Below are 17,781 nucleotides of genomic sequence, written 5' to 3'. Positions count from 1 at the left end.
TTTTCAATCTCCCGACTGTCTCTCCTCTCATGCTGTTTTCAATCTCCCGACTGTCTCTCCTCTTGTGCTGTTTTCAATCTCCCGACTGTCTCTCCTCTCGCGCTGTATTCAATCTCTTGACTGTCTCTCCTCTCGTGCTGTTTTCATTCTCCCGACTGTCTCTCCTCTCGCTCTGTTTTCAATCTCCTGACTGTCTCTCCGCTCGTGCTGTTTTCAATCTCCTGACTGCCTCTCCTCTTGACTATTTTCAATCTCCCGACTGCCTCTCCTCTCATGCAGTTTTCAATCTCCCAATAGCCTCTCTACTCATAGTGTTTTCACACTCTTGATTGCCTCTCCTGCCATGAAGCTATTAATGTATATAATATTATTGGAAAATATTTTTCTTATAAAATGGAGGTTTAGTTTGTGGGTGTGTCTAAATTGGATTAAAGCCAGTTAGTCTGGGTGCTTTGATGTGTACTAGTTTTGAGATGGAAGAGAGGTAGAGTGCATTTGGATTTTTTGGATAGAGCATTCAAGAAGGCGAATTAAATCTGACACCTAGCTAGCAGAGACCAAGCAATTTGATGATATAACTAATAAAATTGGTATTATGAAAAGGGTTTTATTGTTAGGCTTAAGAGTTGGTGCAGGAGGGAAGGTTTTAGATTCCTGGATCACTGGGACTGTTTCTGGGGAAGGTGGGACCTGAACAAGCGGGACGGTCCACATCTGAACCAGAGCAGGACGAATGTCCTTGCGGGCGGGTTTGCTAGTGCTGTTGGGAGGAGTTTAAACTAATTCAGCAGGTGGAGGGGACACAGAATGTTAGCAGAATAGGGACACATCATAATACAGTAAAACAATCAAGTCAGAGGGAGTACAGCTGCAATAAGCTTCAAGGGAGTAAGGCAAGGCTGGATGGCCTCTACTTTAATGCCAGGAGTATTACAGGTAAAACAGATGAGTTAAGGGAGAGGATTGACACATGGAATTGTGATATAATAGCCATCACTGAGATGTGGTTGAGGAAAGGGCAGGATTGGCAGCTCAACATTCTGGGATATAGAATCTTCAGGCGAGACAGGGGAGGGGGTAAAAGAGGAGGAGGAGTTGCATTATTAGTTAAGGAGTCAGTTACTGCAGTAAGGAAAGATGATATCTTGGAGGGGGCATCGAATGAAGCTTTGTGGGTAGAGCTTAGGAATAAAAAAGATGCAAACACATTATTAGGTGTTTATTATAGACCCCCAGATAGTCAGCGGGAAATTGAGGAGCGAATATGTGCACAATTTGTGGAGATGTGTAAAAACAATAACAATAGGGTAATTATATTAGGTGATTTCAACTTTCCAAACATTAATTGGGATAGATATAGTGTTAAGGGCTTGGATGGAGTGGATTTCTTGAAATGTGCACAGGAGAACTTTTTAGGTCAATATGTAGAGGGTCCAACAAGGGACGGCGCAGTGCTGGACATAATTCTGGGGAATGAAGCCGGACAGGTGACTGAGGTGGTGGTGGGGGAGCATTTTAGTGATAGCGACCACAACATGATACAGTTTAAGTTTGTTATGGACAAAGAAATCGACAAGTTGCAAAAAAATGTTTTGGATAGGGGGAGAGTGGATTTTAGTAAAATAAGGCAGGATCTGGCCAAGGTAGACTGGGAACAGCTGCTTGTGGGGAAATCTACAGAGGAACAGTGGGGGGTGTTCAAAAAGGAAATGGGGAGGGTATAGGCTCAACATGTTCCCTCTAGGGTGATAGGAAGGAGTAACAAGACCAGAGAATCATGGATGACCAGAGATATTCAGGTTACGATGAGAAGGAAAAGAGAGGCTTTTAGCAGGTACAAGGGAAGCAAATCAGCAGAGACATTAGTGGAGTACAGAAAGTGCAGGGTGGAGCTTAAGAAAGCAATTAGGAGAGCAAAGAGGGGATATGAGAAAGCTCTGGCTGGTAAAAGTAGGGAAAATCCCAAGATATTCTATAAGTATATCAATGGGAAGAGGATAACCAGGGAAAGAGTAGGGCCCATAAGGGACCAAGGGGGCAATCTATGGGTGGAGCCAGAGGACATCGCTAGAGTGTTGAATGAATATTTCACGTCCGTCTTCGCCTAAGAGAATGAGGATGAGGGTATCGAACTCGGGGAGAGATTTCTTGAGCAAATTGATATAGGGGGTGACAAGGTATTGGAGGTGTTGGCAGGCTTAAAAGTGAACAAATCTCCAGGTCCGGATGATTTGTGTCCCAGACTGCTGAGGGAGGCAAGGGAGGAGATCGCAGGGGCTCTGACCTGAATTTTTAATTCCTCTCTGGCCACGAGGGAGGTGCCAGAGGACTGGAGAACAGCTAATATGGTTCCGCTATTTAAGAAGGGTTGTAGAGATAAGCCAGGGAACTACAGGCCAGTGAGTCTCACGTCAGTGGTAGGGAAACTATTGGAGAAATTTCTGAAGGAGAGAATCTATTTCCACTTGGAGAGGCAAGGTTTGATCAGGGATAGTCAGCATGGCTTTGTCAGAGGGAGGTCATGCCTAACAAATTTGATTGAATTTTTTGAGGAGGTGACCAGGTGTGTAGATGAGGGTAGTGCAGTTGATGTAGTTTATATGGATTTCAGCAAAGCCTTTGACAAGGTCCCACATGGGAGACTTATAAAGAAGGCAAAGGTACATGGGATACAGGGTCATTTGATAAGGTGGATTCAAAATTGGCTTAGTTGTAGGAGGCAGAGGGTGATGACAGAAGGATGCTTTAGTGACTGGAAGCCAGTGTCCAGTGGCGTACCACAGGGATCTGTGCTCGGTCCCCTATTATTTGTCATTTATATAAACGACATAGATGACTATGTGGGGGGTAGGATTAGTAAGTTTGCGGATGACACAAAGATTGGCCGGGTGGTTAACAGTGAGGTTGAGTGTCTTGGGCTACAGGAAGATATAGACGGGATGGTCAAATGGGCAGATAAGTGGCAGATGGAATTTAGCCCTGAAAAGTGTGAGGTGATACACTTTGGAAGGAGTAATTTGACAAGGAAGTATTCAATGAAGGTCATGACACTAGGAAGTTCTGAGGAACAAAGGGACCTTGGCGTGTGTGTCCATAGATCTCTGAAGGCTGAGGGGCATGTTAGTGGGGTGGTGAAAAAGGCCTTTATCAATTGAGGCATAAATTACAAAAGTAGGGAGGTTATGTTGGAGTTGTATAGAACCTTGGTGAGGCCACAGCTGGAGTACTGTGTGCAGCTCTGGTCGCCACATTATAGGAAGGATGAGATTGCACTGGAGGGGGTGCAGAGGAGATTCAACAGGATGTTGCCTGGGATGAAACATTTAAGTTATGAAGAGAGGTTGGATAGATTTGGGTTGTTTTCGTTGGAGCAGAGAAGACTGAGAGGCGACCTGATGGAGGTGTACAAGATTATGTGGGGCTTGGACAGGGTGGATAGGGAGCAGCTGTTCCCCTTAGTTGGAGGGTCAGTCACAAGGGGGCATAATTTCAAGGTGAGAGGCAGGAGGTTTAGGGGGGATGTGAGGAAAAACTTTTTTACCCAGAAGGTGGTGACGGCCTGGAATGCACTGCCTGAGAGGGTGGTGGAAGCGGGTTGCCTCACATCCTTTAAAAAGTACCTAGATGAGCACTTGGCACGTCATAACATTCAAGGCTATGTGCCAAGTGCTGGTAAATGGGATTAGGTAGGTAGGTCAGGTGTTTTTGAGGTGTCGGTGCAGACTCGATGGGCCGAAGGGCCTCTTCTGCTCTGTGATTTTGTTAGAAGACGCTGGTGACACAATGAGGATTTACATTCAATGAGCTGTGCTAGGCATAAGGATAGCAGTTGTGTGTGTGTAGAACAGAAGCAATGTAAGATCAATGCAGCGGTAAGCCTACAGCTGTCTTCATAGGAACCAAAGCGAGAGGAACCTCATTTTGAATTTGTAAGGTGAAAATACTTTGCCTGGTGCCTGGTTCAGTCTATGGGTTGCTGTTGCCTTAATGGAAGTTAGTTTGGGAATTTGGTAAGACCTTAAGACCATAAGACATAGAAGCAGAAATTAGGCCATTCTGCCCATCGAGTCTGCTCCGCCATTCAGTCATGGCTGATAAGTTTCTCAACCCCATTCTCCCGCCTTCTCCCCATAACTTTTGATCCCCTTACCAATCAAGAACCTATCTATCTCGGTCTTAAGTACACTCAATGACCTGGCCTCCACAGCCTTCTGTGGCAATGAATTCCATAGATTCACCACTCTCTGGCTAAAAAAGTTTCTCCTCACCTCTGTTCTAAAAGGTCTTCCCTTTACTCTGAGGCTGTGCCCTCGGGTCCTAGTCTTTCCTACTAATGGAAACATCTTCCCCACGTCCACTCTATCCAGGCCTTTCGGTATTCTGTAAGTTTCAATCAGATCCCCCCTCATCCTTCTAAACTCCATTGAGTATAGACCCAGAGTCCTCAAACGTTCCTCATAAGTTAAGCCTTTCATTCCTGGGATCATTCTCGTGAACCTCCTCTGGACCCTCTCCAGAGGGCCAGCACATCCTTCCTGAGATACGGCGTCCAAAATTGCTCACAATATTTTAAATGTGGTCTGACCAGAGCCTTATAAAGCCTCAGCAGCACATCCCTGCTTTTATATTCTAGTCCTCTCAAAATAAATGCCAACATTGCATTTGCCTTCCTAACTACCGACTCAACATGCAAGTTAACCTTAAGAGAATCCTGGACTAGGACTCCCAAGTCCCTTTGCACTCCAGATTTCTGAATTCTCTCCCCATTCAGAAAATAGTCTATGCCTCTATTCTTCCTACCAAAGTGCATGACCTCACACTTCCCCACATTGTATTCCATCTGCCACTTCTTTGCCCATTCTCCTAACCTGTCCAAATCCTTCTGTAACCTCCCCGCCTCCTCAATACTACCTGTCCCTCCACCTATTTTTGTATCATCTGCAAACTTAGCCAGGATGCCCTCAGTTCCTTCATCTAGATCATTAATGTATAAAGTGAAAAGTTGTGGTCCCAACACTGACCCCTGCGGAACTCCACTAGTCACCGGCCGCCATCCTGAGAAGGACCCCCTTATCCCCACTCTCTGCCTCCTGCCAGACAGCCAATCTTCTATCCATGCTAGTACCTTGCCTCTAACACCATGGGCTCTTATCTTACTGAGCAGCCTCCTGTGCAGCACCTTGTCAAACGCCTTCTGGAAGTCCAAGTAGATAACATCCACTGGCTCTCCTTTGTCTAACCTACTCGTTACCTCCTCAAAGAATTCTAACAGATTTGTCAGGCATGACCTCCCCTTGATGAAACCATGCTGACTTTGCGCTATTTTACCATTTACTTCCAAGTATTCTGAAATCTCATCCTTAATAATGGACTCTGAAATCTTACCAATGACCGAGGTCAGGCTAATCGGCCTGTAATTTCCCATCTTTTGCCTCACTCCCTTCTTAAACAGGGGGGTTACATTAGCAATTTTCCAGTCCTCTGGGACCCTCCCTGACTCCAGTGATTCCTGAAAGATCACCACTAACGCCTCCACTATCTCTTCAGCTATCTCCTTCAGAACTCTGGGGTGTAATCCATCTGGCCCAGGTGATTTATCCACCTTCAGACCTTTCAGTTTTCTTAGCACCTTCTCCTTGGTAATGGCCACCATACTCACCTCTGCCCCCCGACTCTCTTGAACTTTGGGGATGTCACTCGTGTCTTCCACCGTGAAGATTGACGCAAAGTACCTATTCTGTTCCTCCGCCATTTCTTTGTTCCCCACTACTACTTCTCCAGCGTCATTTTCCAGCGGCCCAATGTCCACTTTTGCCTCTCTCTTACCCTTTATATATCTAAAAAAAACTCTTGCAATCTTCTTTTATATTACTGGCTAGTTTACCCTCATATTTAACGTTCTCCCTCCTTATTTCTTTTTTGGTTGTCCTCTGTTGGTCTTTGTAGGCTTCCCAATCCCCTGGTTTCCCACTGCTCTTCGCCGCATTGTATGCTTTCTCTTTAGCTTTTATGCTGTCCCTGACTTCCCTTGTCAGCCATGGTTACCTCGTCCTCCCTTTAGTATGCTTCTTCTTCCTAGGGATGAATTTTTGCTGTGTCTCCCAAATTACTCCCAGAAACTCCTACCATTGCTGTTCCACTGTCTTTCCTGCTAGGCTCATCTCCCAGTCAATTCTGGCCAGCTCCTCCCTCATCCCTCTGTAGTTGCCTTTATTCAACTGTAATACTGTTACATCTGATTCCAGCTTTTTCCTCTCAAATTGCAGGGTAAATTCTATCATATTATGGTCACCTTTGGGATTTTTAAATAACTCAACTTTATCAAAAAGCTCTTTCATAATACTCCACTTGCGCTGTTTTCAATCTCCCGACTGTGTCTCTACACCCACTGTTTTCAATCTCCCGAACTTTTCTCCACTCCCGCTGTTTTCACTCTCCCGACTGCCTCTTCTTTCCCACTGTTTTCTATCTCCCGGCTGGCTCCCCAGTGGCACTGTTATCAATCTCCTACCTGTTCCCACTTAGGTACCAACAACATAGATAGGACTAGGAAAGGGGTTCTGCTTAGGAATTATGAGCAGCTAGGGACCAAATTACAAAGCAGAACCTCAAAAGTAATAATGTCTGAGTTATTACCTCAGCCACGAGTGAATTGGCATAGGGAAAAGGAGATCAGAGATATTAATGCGGGGCTCAAAGACATTGTGGAAGGATTGGGTTTCTGGGGTACTGGCACTAGTACTGTGGAAAGTAGGAGCTGTACTGTTGGGATGGTCTTTATCTGACCCACACTGGGATCAGTGTTCTGGCGAGTCGTATAACTCGGGCAGTAGCGAGGGCTTTAAACTGAATAGAGAGGGGAAGGGATCACGTGAGCATGGATGTAGTAAATCAAAGGGCAACAATGAGATAATAGAGCAGTGTAATGATCTGGGTAATGATAAGTGGTGTGTTTCAGGAAGGGACAGAGAGTACAAACCTAAGAATACACCAGGAGATAAGGACAGGGTGTGCAACAATGGTAAAAAAGACAGAGTTAAAGGCTCTGTTTCTGAATGCAGGTTGCATTCAGAACAAAATGGATGAATTGGTAGCTTAAATAAAAATAAATATCTATGACCTGATAGCCATTTCTGTAACATGGTTACAAGGTGACCAAGGCTGGTACCTGAAACTGAAGAGTATTTGACATTTCGGGAGGACACGGAGCTAGGTGAAGGTGGTGGAGTAGCTCTGTTAATTTAAGATGTCATTTGTACAACATGTGAGAGATGATAGTTCAGAAGATCAGTATGTAGAATTGGTTTGGGTAGAGATAAGAATTAACAAAGGTAAAAATTAACTTGTGGGGGTAGTAAGCCCCCTAATAGTAGTTACACTGTAGAACAGAGTAAACTGGAAGAAATAATGGGGGCTTGTCAGAAAGGTACTGCAATAATCATGGGATTTTAATCTTCATATAGATTGGATGAATTAGATTAGCAAAGGTAGCCTCGGATGATGTGTTTATTGACTGTATTCAGGACAATTCTTGGAGTGGTGCATTCTAGTGCCAACCAGAGAGCAGGTTATTCTGGACCTGGACATGTGCAATGAGACAGGATTAATTAATGATCTCATAGTTAAGGAACCTCTAGGCAACAGTAATCATAACATTATAGAAATTCACATTCAGTTTGAGGGTGAGTATTGTGGGTCCAAGACTAGTGTTGTAAATTTAAATAAAACAAGTAGAAGGGTATGATGACAGAGCTGGCTAAAGTGAACTGGGAAAGCAGGTTAAAAGGTAGAATAGTAGAGAAATAGTGTCAGACTCATAAGGAGATATTTCATAACGATCAGCAAAGATATATTCTGGTGAGAATGAAAGGCCCTTTGAAAAGAATGCACCACCTGTGGCTAAGTAAGGAAGTAAAGGATAGTATCAAATTAAAAGAAATAAAGTGAAGATTAGCCATAGTCACAGAATCAGACTGTGCAGAAGAGGTCCTTCGGCCCATCGAGTCTGCACCGACACTTGAGAAACACCTGACCTACCTACCTAATCCCATTTACCAGAACTTGGCCCATAGCCTTGAATGTTATGATGTGCCAAGTGCTCATCTAGGTACTTTTTAAAGGATGTGAGGCAACCCGCCTCCACCACCCTCCCAGGCAGCGCATTCCAGACCGTCACCACCCTCTGGGTAAAAAGGGTTTTCCTCACATCCCCCCTAAACCTCCTGCCCCTCACCTTGAACTTGTGTTCCTCATGACTGACCCTTCAGCTAAGGGGAACAGCTGCTCCCTATCCACCCTGTCCATGCCCGTCATAATCTTGTACACCTCCATCGGGTCGCCCCTCAGTCTTCTCTGCTCCAACAAAAACAACCCAAATCTATCCAACCTCTCTTCATAACTTAAATGTTTCATCCCAGGCAACATCCTGGTGAATCTCCTCTGCACCCCGTCCAGTGCAATCACATCCTTCCTATAATGTGGCGACCAGATGGTCAGTGTCCGTGTGGGAGATGGATGAGGCACCTGGTATCCCATCTTGGTGCCCATCCATCAATGGTGAGCAGGGAGGTCCACAGTGACCTCACTTTGGCGCACAAGCTGCCTGCCATCTCTGCGGGCTCCTCTCAGGGCGCTCTGGATGATGACAGCAGCTCCTCCGCCCCTCTATTGACCGTGGCATCTGATGAGGCTGTGATGACTGGGGAGATGCCAGCCTTGGCACTGGCCGCTCCCCCCACAGGGAGGGCCAGCACAGGCTCCACGGGCCAGAGGTCGACTGCCAAGGTCATTGAGGCCAATAAAACAGCAGAGTCAGCAGCTGTCTTCAATGCCGGTGCCAGCGAGGGGAGATGTAGCATCCATAAACGTAAGTTTAAAGCACCTTAAGCACAAGAGGGACTGGTCACAGGTGATCTTTTGTTCCCCCTTTTTATTTACTTTTTTTAATGGCGTGACTGCCAATACCAGATATTGTTCTGTTCATAATCTGTGAGTTCCAACATTATATTACATTTGCTGTTGTGTTATTGGCCTGAGTATGCTTCATTTGTTTTGTAGGTGCAGGGCAGGCCAGTATGTAATGCTGGACATGGGTGGCTCGAAACTTCATTGCACAGGCACTGAGTGTATCTTGGGGGGAAAGGAAAGGGTCATTCCTGGGATCTAGGATGGAGACGGCAGCCCTGGCATGAGGTGGAAGCAGATCTTTGGCAGCCTAGCTGAAGGAACGTTGGATCAGGGCACCCCTGGTGTCTCTGCCTCCCTGGAGACTATGGAGGTCTGTCTCCACATCCTCAGCATTCTCCTCACTGTGCTCCTCTTCTAACTCCCTACTGCATTCATCCTCTGTAGCCTGTGGAGCTGCGTTAAGATCCTCTTCCTCCAGTGGGTCCCCCCCTTGCCAGTGCCAGATTGTGGAGAGTGCAGCATACAACCACTATCAGTGATACCCCCTCTGGGGGGTGTTGTAGGGCTTTCCCTGTAAGGTCCAGGCATTGGAAATGTAACTTGAGAAGACCTATGGTTCTCTCAACCACCGCCCTTGTGGAGGCATGATTCCTATTGTACCACTGCTCTGTCTCTGTGTGACGGAGAGGCGTCATGAGCCACTTTTTCAAGGGATAGCCCTTGTCACCCAGCAGCCATCCATCCAGCCGGGCTGGAGCACTGAAGAGCCCCGGCACCTGGGAGTGTCTGAGGATGCAGGCGTCGAGGGAGCTGCCTGGGTACCTTGCACAGACTTGCAGAATCTGCATCCTGTGATCAGACACTATCTGCACGTTCATGGAGTGGAAGCCCTTCCTGTTGACGAAGGCACCGGGCTCACCCGCTGGCACCTTGATGGCCACATGTGTACAGTCTATAGCACCCTGGCCATGGGGGAAGCCAGCAATCGCTGCAAAGCCTCTGGCTCGCTCAGCCTGGTTGGACTCATCAGTACAGAAATGAATAAATGTCATTACCCGCCTGAACAGAGCTTCTGTCACCAGCTTGACGCAACTGTGGACAGCTGATTGGGAGACTCCGCGCAGAATCCCACTGAGCCCTGGAAAGAGCCGGAGAAGTTAAGGGCAACTGTGACCTTCAGAGCCACTGGCATGGGGTGTCCACCCACACAGTTGGAGCTGATCTCAGGCCCAATCATCTGACAGACGGGGGTCATGGTCTCCCTGGAGAGATGGAACCTCCTTTGGCATTGCACCTCGGACATATTGAGGTAGCTGCATCGCCGCCTATAAACCCTGGCAGTAGGATGTGGCGTCTTCTGCAGCCCCCTTTGTCTTGGACTACCTGCTGGCCCTGTGCCCCTTGTGCCCACGCCTCTCCTCCCATAGGTCCCTCCCCTGGACACCTGGCCTCCTCTCCCTTCTGCCCCTCTCTTCCTCCTCAGAGGAGGTGTCTCCAGCGGAGACCACAATCCCCATTACCAGGGTAAGGGAAGGCTGTCTGATATCTGGAAGGCTCCACATGGTCTGAATCCTCCAGGGGCCTTGGAGACACCAATGAGTCCTGAAATGAAGCCTGGAAATGCAAACAATGAAGCCCTGAACAGGGATGAAGCTGCCAAGTACCAATAAGCCACCAGCAGCAAATTACCTACAAAACTCCTCCCTACTCACACTGGCAATGCTGCTGACCCTTTTCATCCTGCCCTTGGATAAGGTTTTGCAAATTGTCGGCTGGCTGTCTGCCCGATTTACCCGTGCGATGAGTGCAAAATCGCACGTGCAATGTTAAATTGGTGACAATTGTGTTCTTAAGAGCCTTAACTGGCCTCTTAATTAATGGTGGGTGCGGCTCTGAGTCCTGCGTGCACCCACCGACCAAATTATTGCACAAGCATGCGATGATGTCGGGACGCTTGCCTGGCGTTATTGTGTGTTATTTCACGCTCAAGTACACGCCCATACGTGAAAAATTCTGCCCAATGATTTGGATGAAGGGGCCAAATGTATAGTTGCTAAATTTGCTGATGACACAAAGATAGGTCGGAAAGTAAATTTTCAAGAGGACATAGAGCTTACACATGGATAGGTTAAGTTAGTGGGCAAAAAATTGGTAGATGGAATATAATGTGGGAAAACGTGAACTTGTCCATTTTGACAGGAAGAATAGAAAAGCATTTTATTTAAATGGAGAGAGAATGAGAAGTTGGTGGCACAGAGGGATCTGATACATGTCCTGATACATAAATCTCAAAAATTTAGAATGCAGGTACAGCATTACCTCCCTGCTCTTGTACTCTATACCCATATTAATAAAGCCAGCTTATGTTTATTAACTCCTCTCTCAACCTGTCCTGCCACCTTCAATGGTTTATGCACATATACATCCAGTTCCCTCTGCTCCTGCACCCCCTTTAGAATTGTACCCTTTATTTTATATTGTCTCCCATGTTCTTCCTACCAAAATGAATCACTTCACATTCCTCTGCATTGAACTTCATCTACCACCTGTCCACCCATTCTACCAACTTGTCTATGTCCTTTTGAAGTTCTACACTGTCCTCCTCACAGTTCACAATGCTTCCAAGTTTTGTGACATCTGCAAATTTTGAAATTGTTCCCAATACACCAAGGTCAAGATCATTAATATATATCAGGAAAAGCTGTGGTCCCAGTACTGACCACTGGGGAATCCCATCCTACACTTTACTTAGTCAGAGAAACAACCTTTCACCACTCCTCTCTGTTACCTGTCACTCAGCCAATTTCGTACCCATCATGCCACTGTCCTTTTTATTCTATGGGCTTCAACCTTGCCAAGAAGCCTGTTATGTGACACTTTATCAAACACCTTGTGGAAGTCCATGTACACCACATCAACCACACTGCCCTCATCAACTCTCTCTGTAATCTTATCAACAAGCCCAATCAAGTTAGTTATTCACAATTTACCTTGAGTAAATCCATGCTGGCTTTTGATGTAAAATGTGATTTCGGCTGAAGGCTTGCTGAGTATTTCCAGAAATTCCTTTTGATATTTCAGATTTGTAGCATCTGAGGTATTTTGTTAGGCTCATAGACTCATAGATGTTTACAGCACAGAAGGAGGCCATTTGGCCTATCATGTCCATGCCAGTCATCAAAGATCTGACTACACTAATCCCATTTTCCAGCACTTAGTCCATAGCCCTGGAGGCTTTGGCAACACAAGTGAATATCTAAATACTTCTTAAATGTTACAGGAGTTTCTGACTCAACCACCCTTTCAGGCAGTGAGTTACAGACTCCCCCCACCCTCTAGGTGAAAAAATTTCTCCTCAACTCCCCTCTTAGCCTTCTACGTCTTATCTTAAATCAATACCCCCTGGTTATTGACCTCTCTACTAATGGAAAAAGTGCCTTCCTATCCACCCTATCTATGCCTCTCATAATCTTATACATCTCTATCAGGTCCCTCTCGACCTTCGCTGTTCCAAGGAAAACAACCCCAGCCTATCCAATCTTTCCTCATAGCTCAGACCCTCCAGGCAGCATCCTGGTGAATCTCCTCTGCATCCTCTCCAGTGCAATCACATCCTTCCTATAATGTGGCGACCAGAACTGCACACAGTACTCCAGTTGTGGCCGAACCCACATTTTATATAGTTCCAGCATAACCTCTCTGCTCTTGTATTCTATGCCTCGGCTAATAAAGGCAAGTATCCCATATGCCTTCTTAACCACCTTATCTACCTGCCCTTTAACCTTCAGGGATCTGTGGATATGCACACCAAGGACCTTCTAATCTTCAGTACTTTCCAGGGTCCTGCCATTCATGTTGTCATCTCTTGCCTTGTTAGCCCTCCCCAAGTGCTTAACCTCATGCTTTTCCAGGTTGAATTCCATTTGCCACTGCTCTGCCCACCTGACCAGTCCATTGATACCCTCCTGCAGTTTACGACTATCCTCCTCACCATTTACCACCCTACCAATTTTCGTGTCATCTGTGAAATCCTTGATCATACCCTCTACATTTAAGTCCAAATCATTTATGTACACCACAAACAGCAAGGGCCCCAGCACTGAGCCCTGTGGAACCCCACTGGAAACAGACTTCTAGTCACAGAAACATCCCTCTACCATCACCCTCTGCTTCCTGCCTTTCAGCCAATTTTGGATCCAATGTGCCACTTTGCCTTGGATCCCATGAGCTCTTACTTTCTTGCCTAGTCTGCCATGAGGGACCCTTATCAAAAGCCTTGCTAAAGTCCATGTAGACCACATCAAATGCATTACCCTCATCAACACTCCTGGTTACCTCCTCAAACAATTTGATCAAATTTGTCAAACACGACCTTCCCTTAACAAATCCATGCTGACTATCCCTGATTAATCCGTGTCTCTCCAAGTGCAGATATATCCTGTCCCTCCGAATTCTTCCTAGTAACTTCCCCACCACCGAGGTTAGACTGACTGGCCTGTAATTTCCTGGCCTATCCCTTCCTCCCTTTTTTAATAAGGGGACAACGTTAGCAGTCCTCCAGTCCTCTGGCACCTCACCTGTGACCAGAGAGGATTAGAAAATTACTGCCAGGGCCCCTGATATCTCTTCCCTTGTGTCCCTCAACAGCCTGGGATACATCTCATCCGGGCCTGCGGATTTATCCACTTTTAAGGCCGCTAAACCCGCCAGTACCTCCTCTCTCTCTATCTTAATTTCCTCTAATATTTCACATTTTCATCTAATATTTCCTCTAATGTTGCACAGAGTGCGGTAAGGGTGGTGAATAGAGGCTCTGGGGCATGGAGTTGAGCAATGTTTACGAGTGGGTGGGTTATTGAGGAGCGGGTGATGGAGGGGGAATGGTGAAGGCTCCCAGTCCCGTCCTGGACTCCTTACTTTCTTCTGTGCTAACTATACCTTCTTGAGTTGCTTCAGTCTCTGGAATGGGAGAGGGGCTACTGGATCCTCAGGCACCTCGAGCTCAGTCTCACCCTGAAACCACAGCTCCACCTGCAATCAGAAAACAATGAGAGTTAGAACATCGAGAGAGGGATAACAATGAGGAGAGAATGAGACAGGGGCACACAGGGAGACCATGGATGTAAAGAGAGTGGGAGAGGGAGAAAGAGAAAGAGTCAGAGTGACAGAGAGAAAGAGGGAGACAGAGAAAGATACAGAAGGAGACAGAAAGAGACAGAGTGCTGAAGGCTTCATGATGTGATATTTGAAAGCACAATCCATGCAGAATAGGTTCCTGAATGGGACATGTATCAGACTCCCAACAGTTGTGGGGAAGAGGGGCTGATTACTTTATCCACACTGTGTGGGTGTGGACAGATAGGGAGCCTGTGTCGTGGGCCTTTGTTGTGGGCCAGGCTTGTGGACCTGTGTGTGTGACTCTGTGTAGCAGGTCTGTGTTGTGGGACTGTGTAATATGCCTGTGCCTGTCTGTGCAGCCCTGTATTGCAGGTGTGAGTTGTGGGTCTTGTTTCGTCTTGCATTCAGGGTCTAGATGGGGTCTCTTTAGGATTTGCTAAAATAGGCTGTTATTCATAAAACCCAATCTTGTTTACTTACACATCTATATCTGTCTCAGTACTTCACACAAAGTTCAACTTCTGCCTCTCACCAGGTGACTTAATCATGTCACCTCGCATCATTGTTACACCAGCAGTTAAATCAGTATCAGATGCTCCTGTCAGGAACCCTTTCCAGGTCTATCTGGTTGGTCTGTGGTGTGGGCCTGCGTTTTGGATCTGTGTACATTACAGGTGACTGTGTGGGGATAGCCCTGCCTCAGTGAGTTGTGACGTTACCTGATTGTACTGTTCTTGTGTAATGTAGCCAGTGCGTGCTGTATCGACTGCCTGGAACCTGCTCTTGGTGTCCAGCAGGTCCCTCAGTGATGGGTAAGGCCAGGGTTGAGCAGCTGAGAGAAGAAATCGCCGCCAGTCCAACAAATCTGATTCCGGAGTCAGCGTCTTTGTGATGTCCAAGACCTGGGAAAAGAAAAAGCAGAGAAAAACTCATATGCAGCGATTGACACTAAGACTGAGGCATTAACATCAGTAGAGATACAGTCAGTAACACAGGGTGTTGGGGGGAGAGGGGTTACTGAGTGACAGTGTGAGGGAGCTGGATTAACATCAGTAGAGATACAGTCAGTAACACAGGGCGCTGGGAGAGAGGGGTTACTGAGTGACGGCGTGAGGGAGCTGGATTAACATCAGTAGAGATACAGTCAGTAACACAGGGCGCTGGGGGAGAGGGGTTACTGAGTGACAGTGTGAGGGAGCTGGATTAACATCAGTAGAGATACAGTCAGTAACACAGGGCGCTGGGGGGAGAGGGGTTACTGAGTGACAGTGTGAGGGAGCTGGATTAACATCAGTAGAGATACAGTCAGTAACACAGGGCGCTGGAGGGAGGGGTTACTGAGTGACAGTGTGAGGGAGCTGGATTAACATCAATAGAGATACAGTCAGTAAAACAGGACGCTGGGGGGAGAGGAGTTACTGAGTGACCGTGTGAGGGAGCTGGATTAACATCAGTAGAGATACAGTCAGTAACACAGGGCGTTGGGGGGAGAGGTGTTACTGAGTGACAGTGTGAGGGAGCTGGATTAACATCAGTAGAGATACAGTCAGTAACACAGGGTGCTGGGGGGAGAGGGGTTACTGAGTGACAGTGTGAGGGAGCTGGATTAACATCAGTAGAGATACAGTCAGTAAGAAAGGGCGCTGGGGGAGAGGGGTTACTGAGTGACAGTGTGAGGGAGCTGGATTAACATCAGTAGAGATACAGTCAGTAACACAGGGGGCTGGGGGGTGAAGGGTTACTGAGTGACCGTGTGAGGGAGCTGGATTAACATCAGTAGAGATACAGTCAGTAACACAGGGCGCTGGGGGGAGAGGGGTTACTGAGTGACCGTGTGAGGGAGCTGGATTAACATCAGTAGAGAGATACAGTCAGTAACACAGGGCGCTGGGGGGAGAGGGGTTACTGAGTGACAGTGTGAGGGAGCTGGATTAACATCAGTAGAGATACAGTCAGTAACACAGGGCGCTGGGGGAGAGGGGTTACTGAGTGACCGTGTGAGGGAGCTGGATTAACATCAGTAGAGATACAGTCAGTAACACAGGGAGCTGGGGGTAGAGGGGTTACTGAGTGACAGTGTGAGGGGGCTGGATTAACATCAGTAGAGATACAGTCAGTAACACAGGGCGCTGGGGGGTGAAGGGTTACTGAGTGACCGTGTGAGGGAGCTGGATTAACATCAGTAGAGAGATACAGTCAGTAACACAGGGCGCTGGGGGGAGAGAGGGGTTACTGAGTGACAGTGTGAGGGAGCTGGATTAACATCAGTAGAGATACAGTCAGTAACACAGGGTGCTGGGGGGAGAGGGGTTACTGAGTGACAGTGTGAGGGAGCTGGATTAACATCAGTAGAGATACAGTCAGTAACACAGGGCGCTGGGGGAGAGGTGTTACTGAGTGACAGTGTGAGGGAGCTGGATTAACATCAGTAGAGATACAGTCAGTAACACAGGGCGCTGGGGGGTGAAGGGTTACTGAGTGACCGTGTGAGGGAGCTGGATTAACATCAGTAGAGAGATACAGTCAGTAACACAGGGCGCTGGGGGGAGAGGGGTTACTGAGTGACAGTGTGAGGGAGCTGGATTAACATCAGTAGAGATACAGTCAGTAACACAGGGCGCTGGGGGGTGAAGGGTTACTGAGTGACCGTGTGAGGGAGCTGGATTAACATCAGTAGAGATACAGTCAGTAACACAGGGCGCTGGGGGGTGAAGGGTTACTGAGTGACCGTGTGAGGGAGCTGGATTAACATCAGTAGAGAGATACAGTCAGTAACACAGGGTGTTGGGGGGAGAGAGGGGTTACTGAGTGACCGTGTGAGGGAGCTGGATTAACATCAATAGAGATACAGTCAGTAACACAGGGTGCTGGGGGAGAGGTGTTACTGAGTGACCGTGTGAGGGAGCTGGATTAACATCAGTAGAGATACAGTCAGTAAGACAGGGCGCTGGGGGGAGAGAGGGGTTACTGAGTGACCGTGTGAGGGAGCTGGATTAACATCAATAGAGATACAGTCAGTAACACAGGGCGCTGGGGGAGAGGTGTTACTGAGTGACCGTGTGAGGGAGCTGGATTAACATCAGTAGAGATACAGTCAGTAAGACAGGGCGCTGGGGGGAGAGAGGGGTTACTGAGTGACCGTGTGAGGGAGCTGGATTAACATCAGTAGAGATACAGTCAGTAACACAGGGTGCTGGGGGGAGAGGGGTTACTGAGTGACAGTGTGAGGGAGCTGGATTAACATCAGTAGAGATACAGTCAGTAACACAGGGCGCTGGAGGGGAGAGGAGTTACTGAATGACAGTGTGAGGGGGCTGGATTAACATCAGTAGAGAGATACAGTCAGTAACACAGGGCGCTGGGGGGAGAGGGGTTACTGAGTGACAGTGTGAGGGGGCTGGATTAACATCAGTAGAGATACAGTCAGTAACACAGGGCGCTGGGGGGAGAGGGGTTACTGAGTGACAGTGTGAGGGAGCTGGTTTAACATCAATAGAGATACAGTCAATAAGACAGGGCATTGGGGAGAGCGGGATTACTGAGTGAAGGAGCTGGATTAATTTAGAGAAAGTCTTACAGTATTGAATGTCATTCCTTAGGACATTGCAAAGTGTTTCAGAGGTCATGAAGTAATTTTTGAATTACTGCAGGAAAAATTCAATCCTGATGTCAAACCGAAATTGGTTTTACTCAGTTGATGAATCCCTCAGTGGATTTTTAAAGGAGAGATGGTGGGGTAGTGGTATCATCACTTGG

General features: G+C 47.2%; 1 protein-coding gene across 1 annotated transcript in view; it reads right to left on the bottom strand.

Moving 5' to 3' along the window:
- The window catches only part of spef2 (sperm flagellar 2), a 314,152-nt gene that overhangs the window by 29,775 nt on the left and 266,596 nt on the right, over window positions 1-17,781 (bottom strand). Inside the window, exons 34-35 of the mRNA XM_078557229.1 lie at window positions 14,745-14,927; window positions 13,846-13,938 (exon numbers count right to left, since the gene is read on the bottom strand). Coding sequence (XP_078413355.1) covers window positions 13,846-13,938; window positions 14,745-14,927 — 276 coding nt within the window. The remainder of the gene's footprint in view (window positions 1-13,845; window positions 13,939-14,744; window positions 14,928-17,781) is intronic.

This window comes from Cetorhinus maximus, chromosome 2 (genome assembly GCF_964194155.1).
Source record: "Cetorhinus maximus chromosome 2, sCetMax3.hap1.1, whole genome shotgun sequence".
Taxonomy (NCBI): domain Eukaryota; kingdom Metazoa; phylum Chordata; class Chondrichthyes; order Lamniformes; family Cetorhinidae; genus Cetorhinus; species Cetorhinus maximus.
Note: the sequence above shows the minus strand (reverse complement) of the source record. Positions and strands in the feature narration are given on the sequence as shown.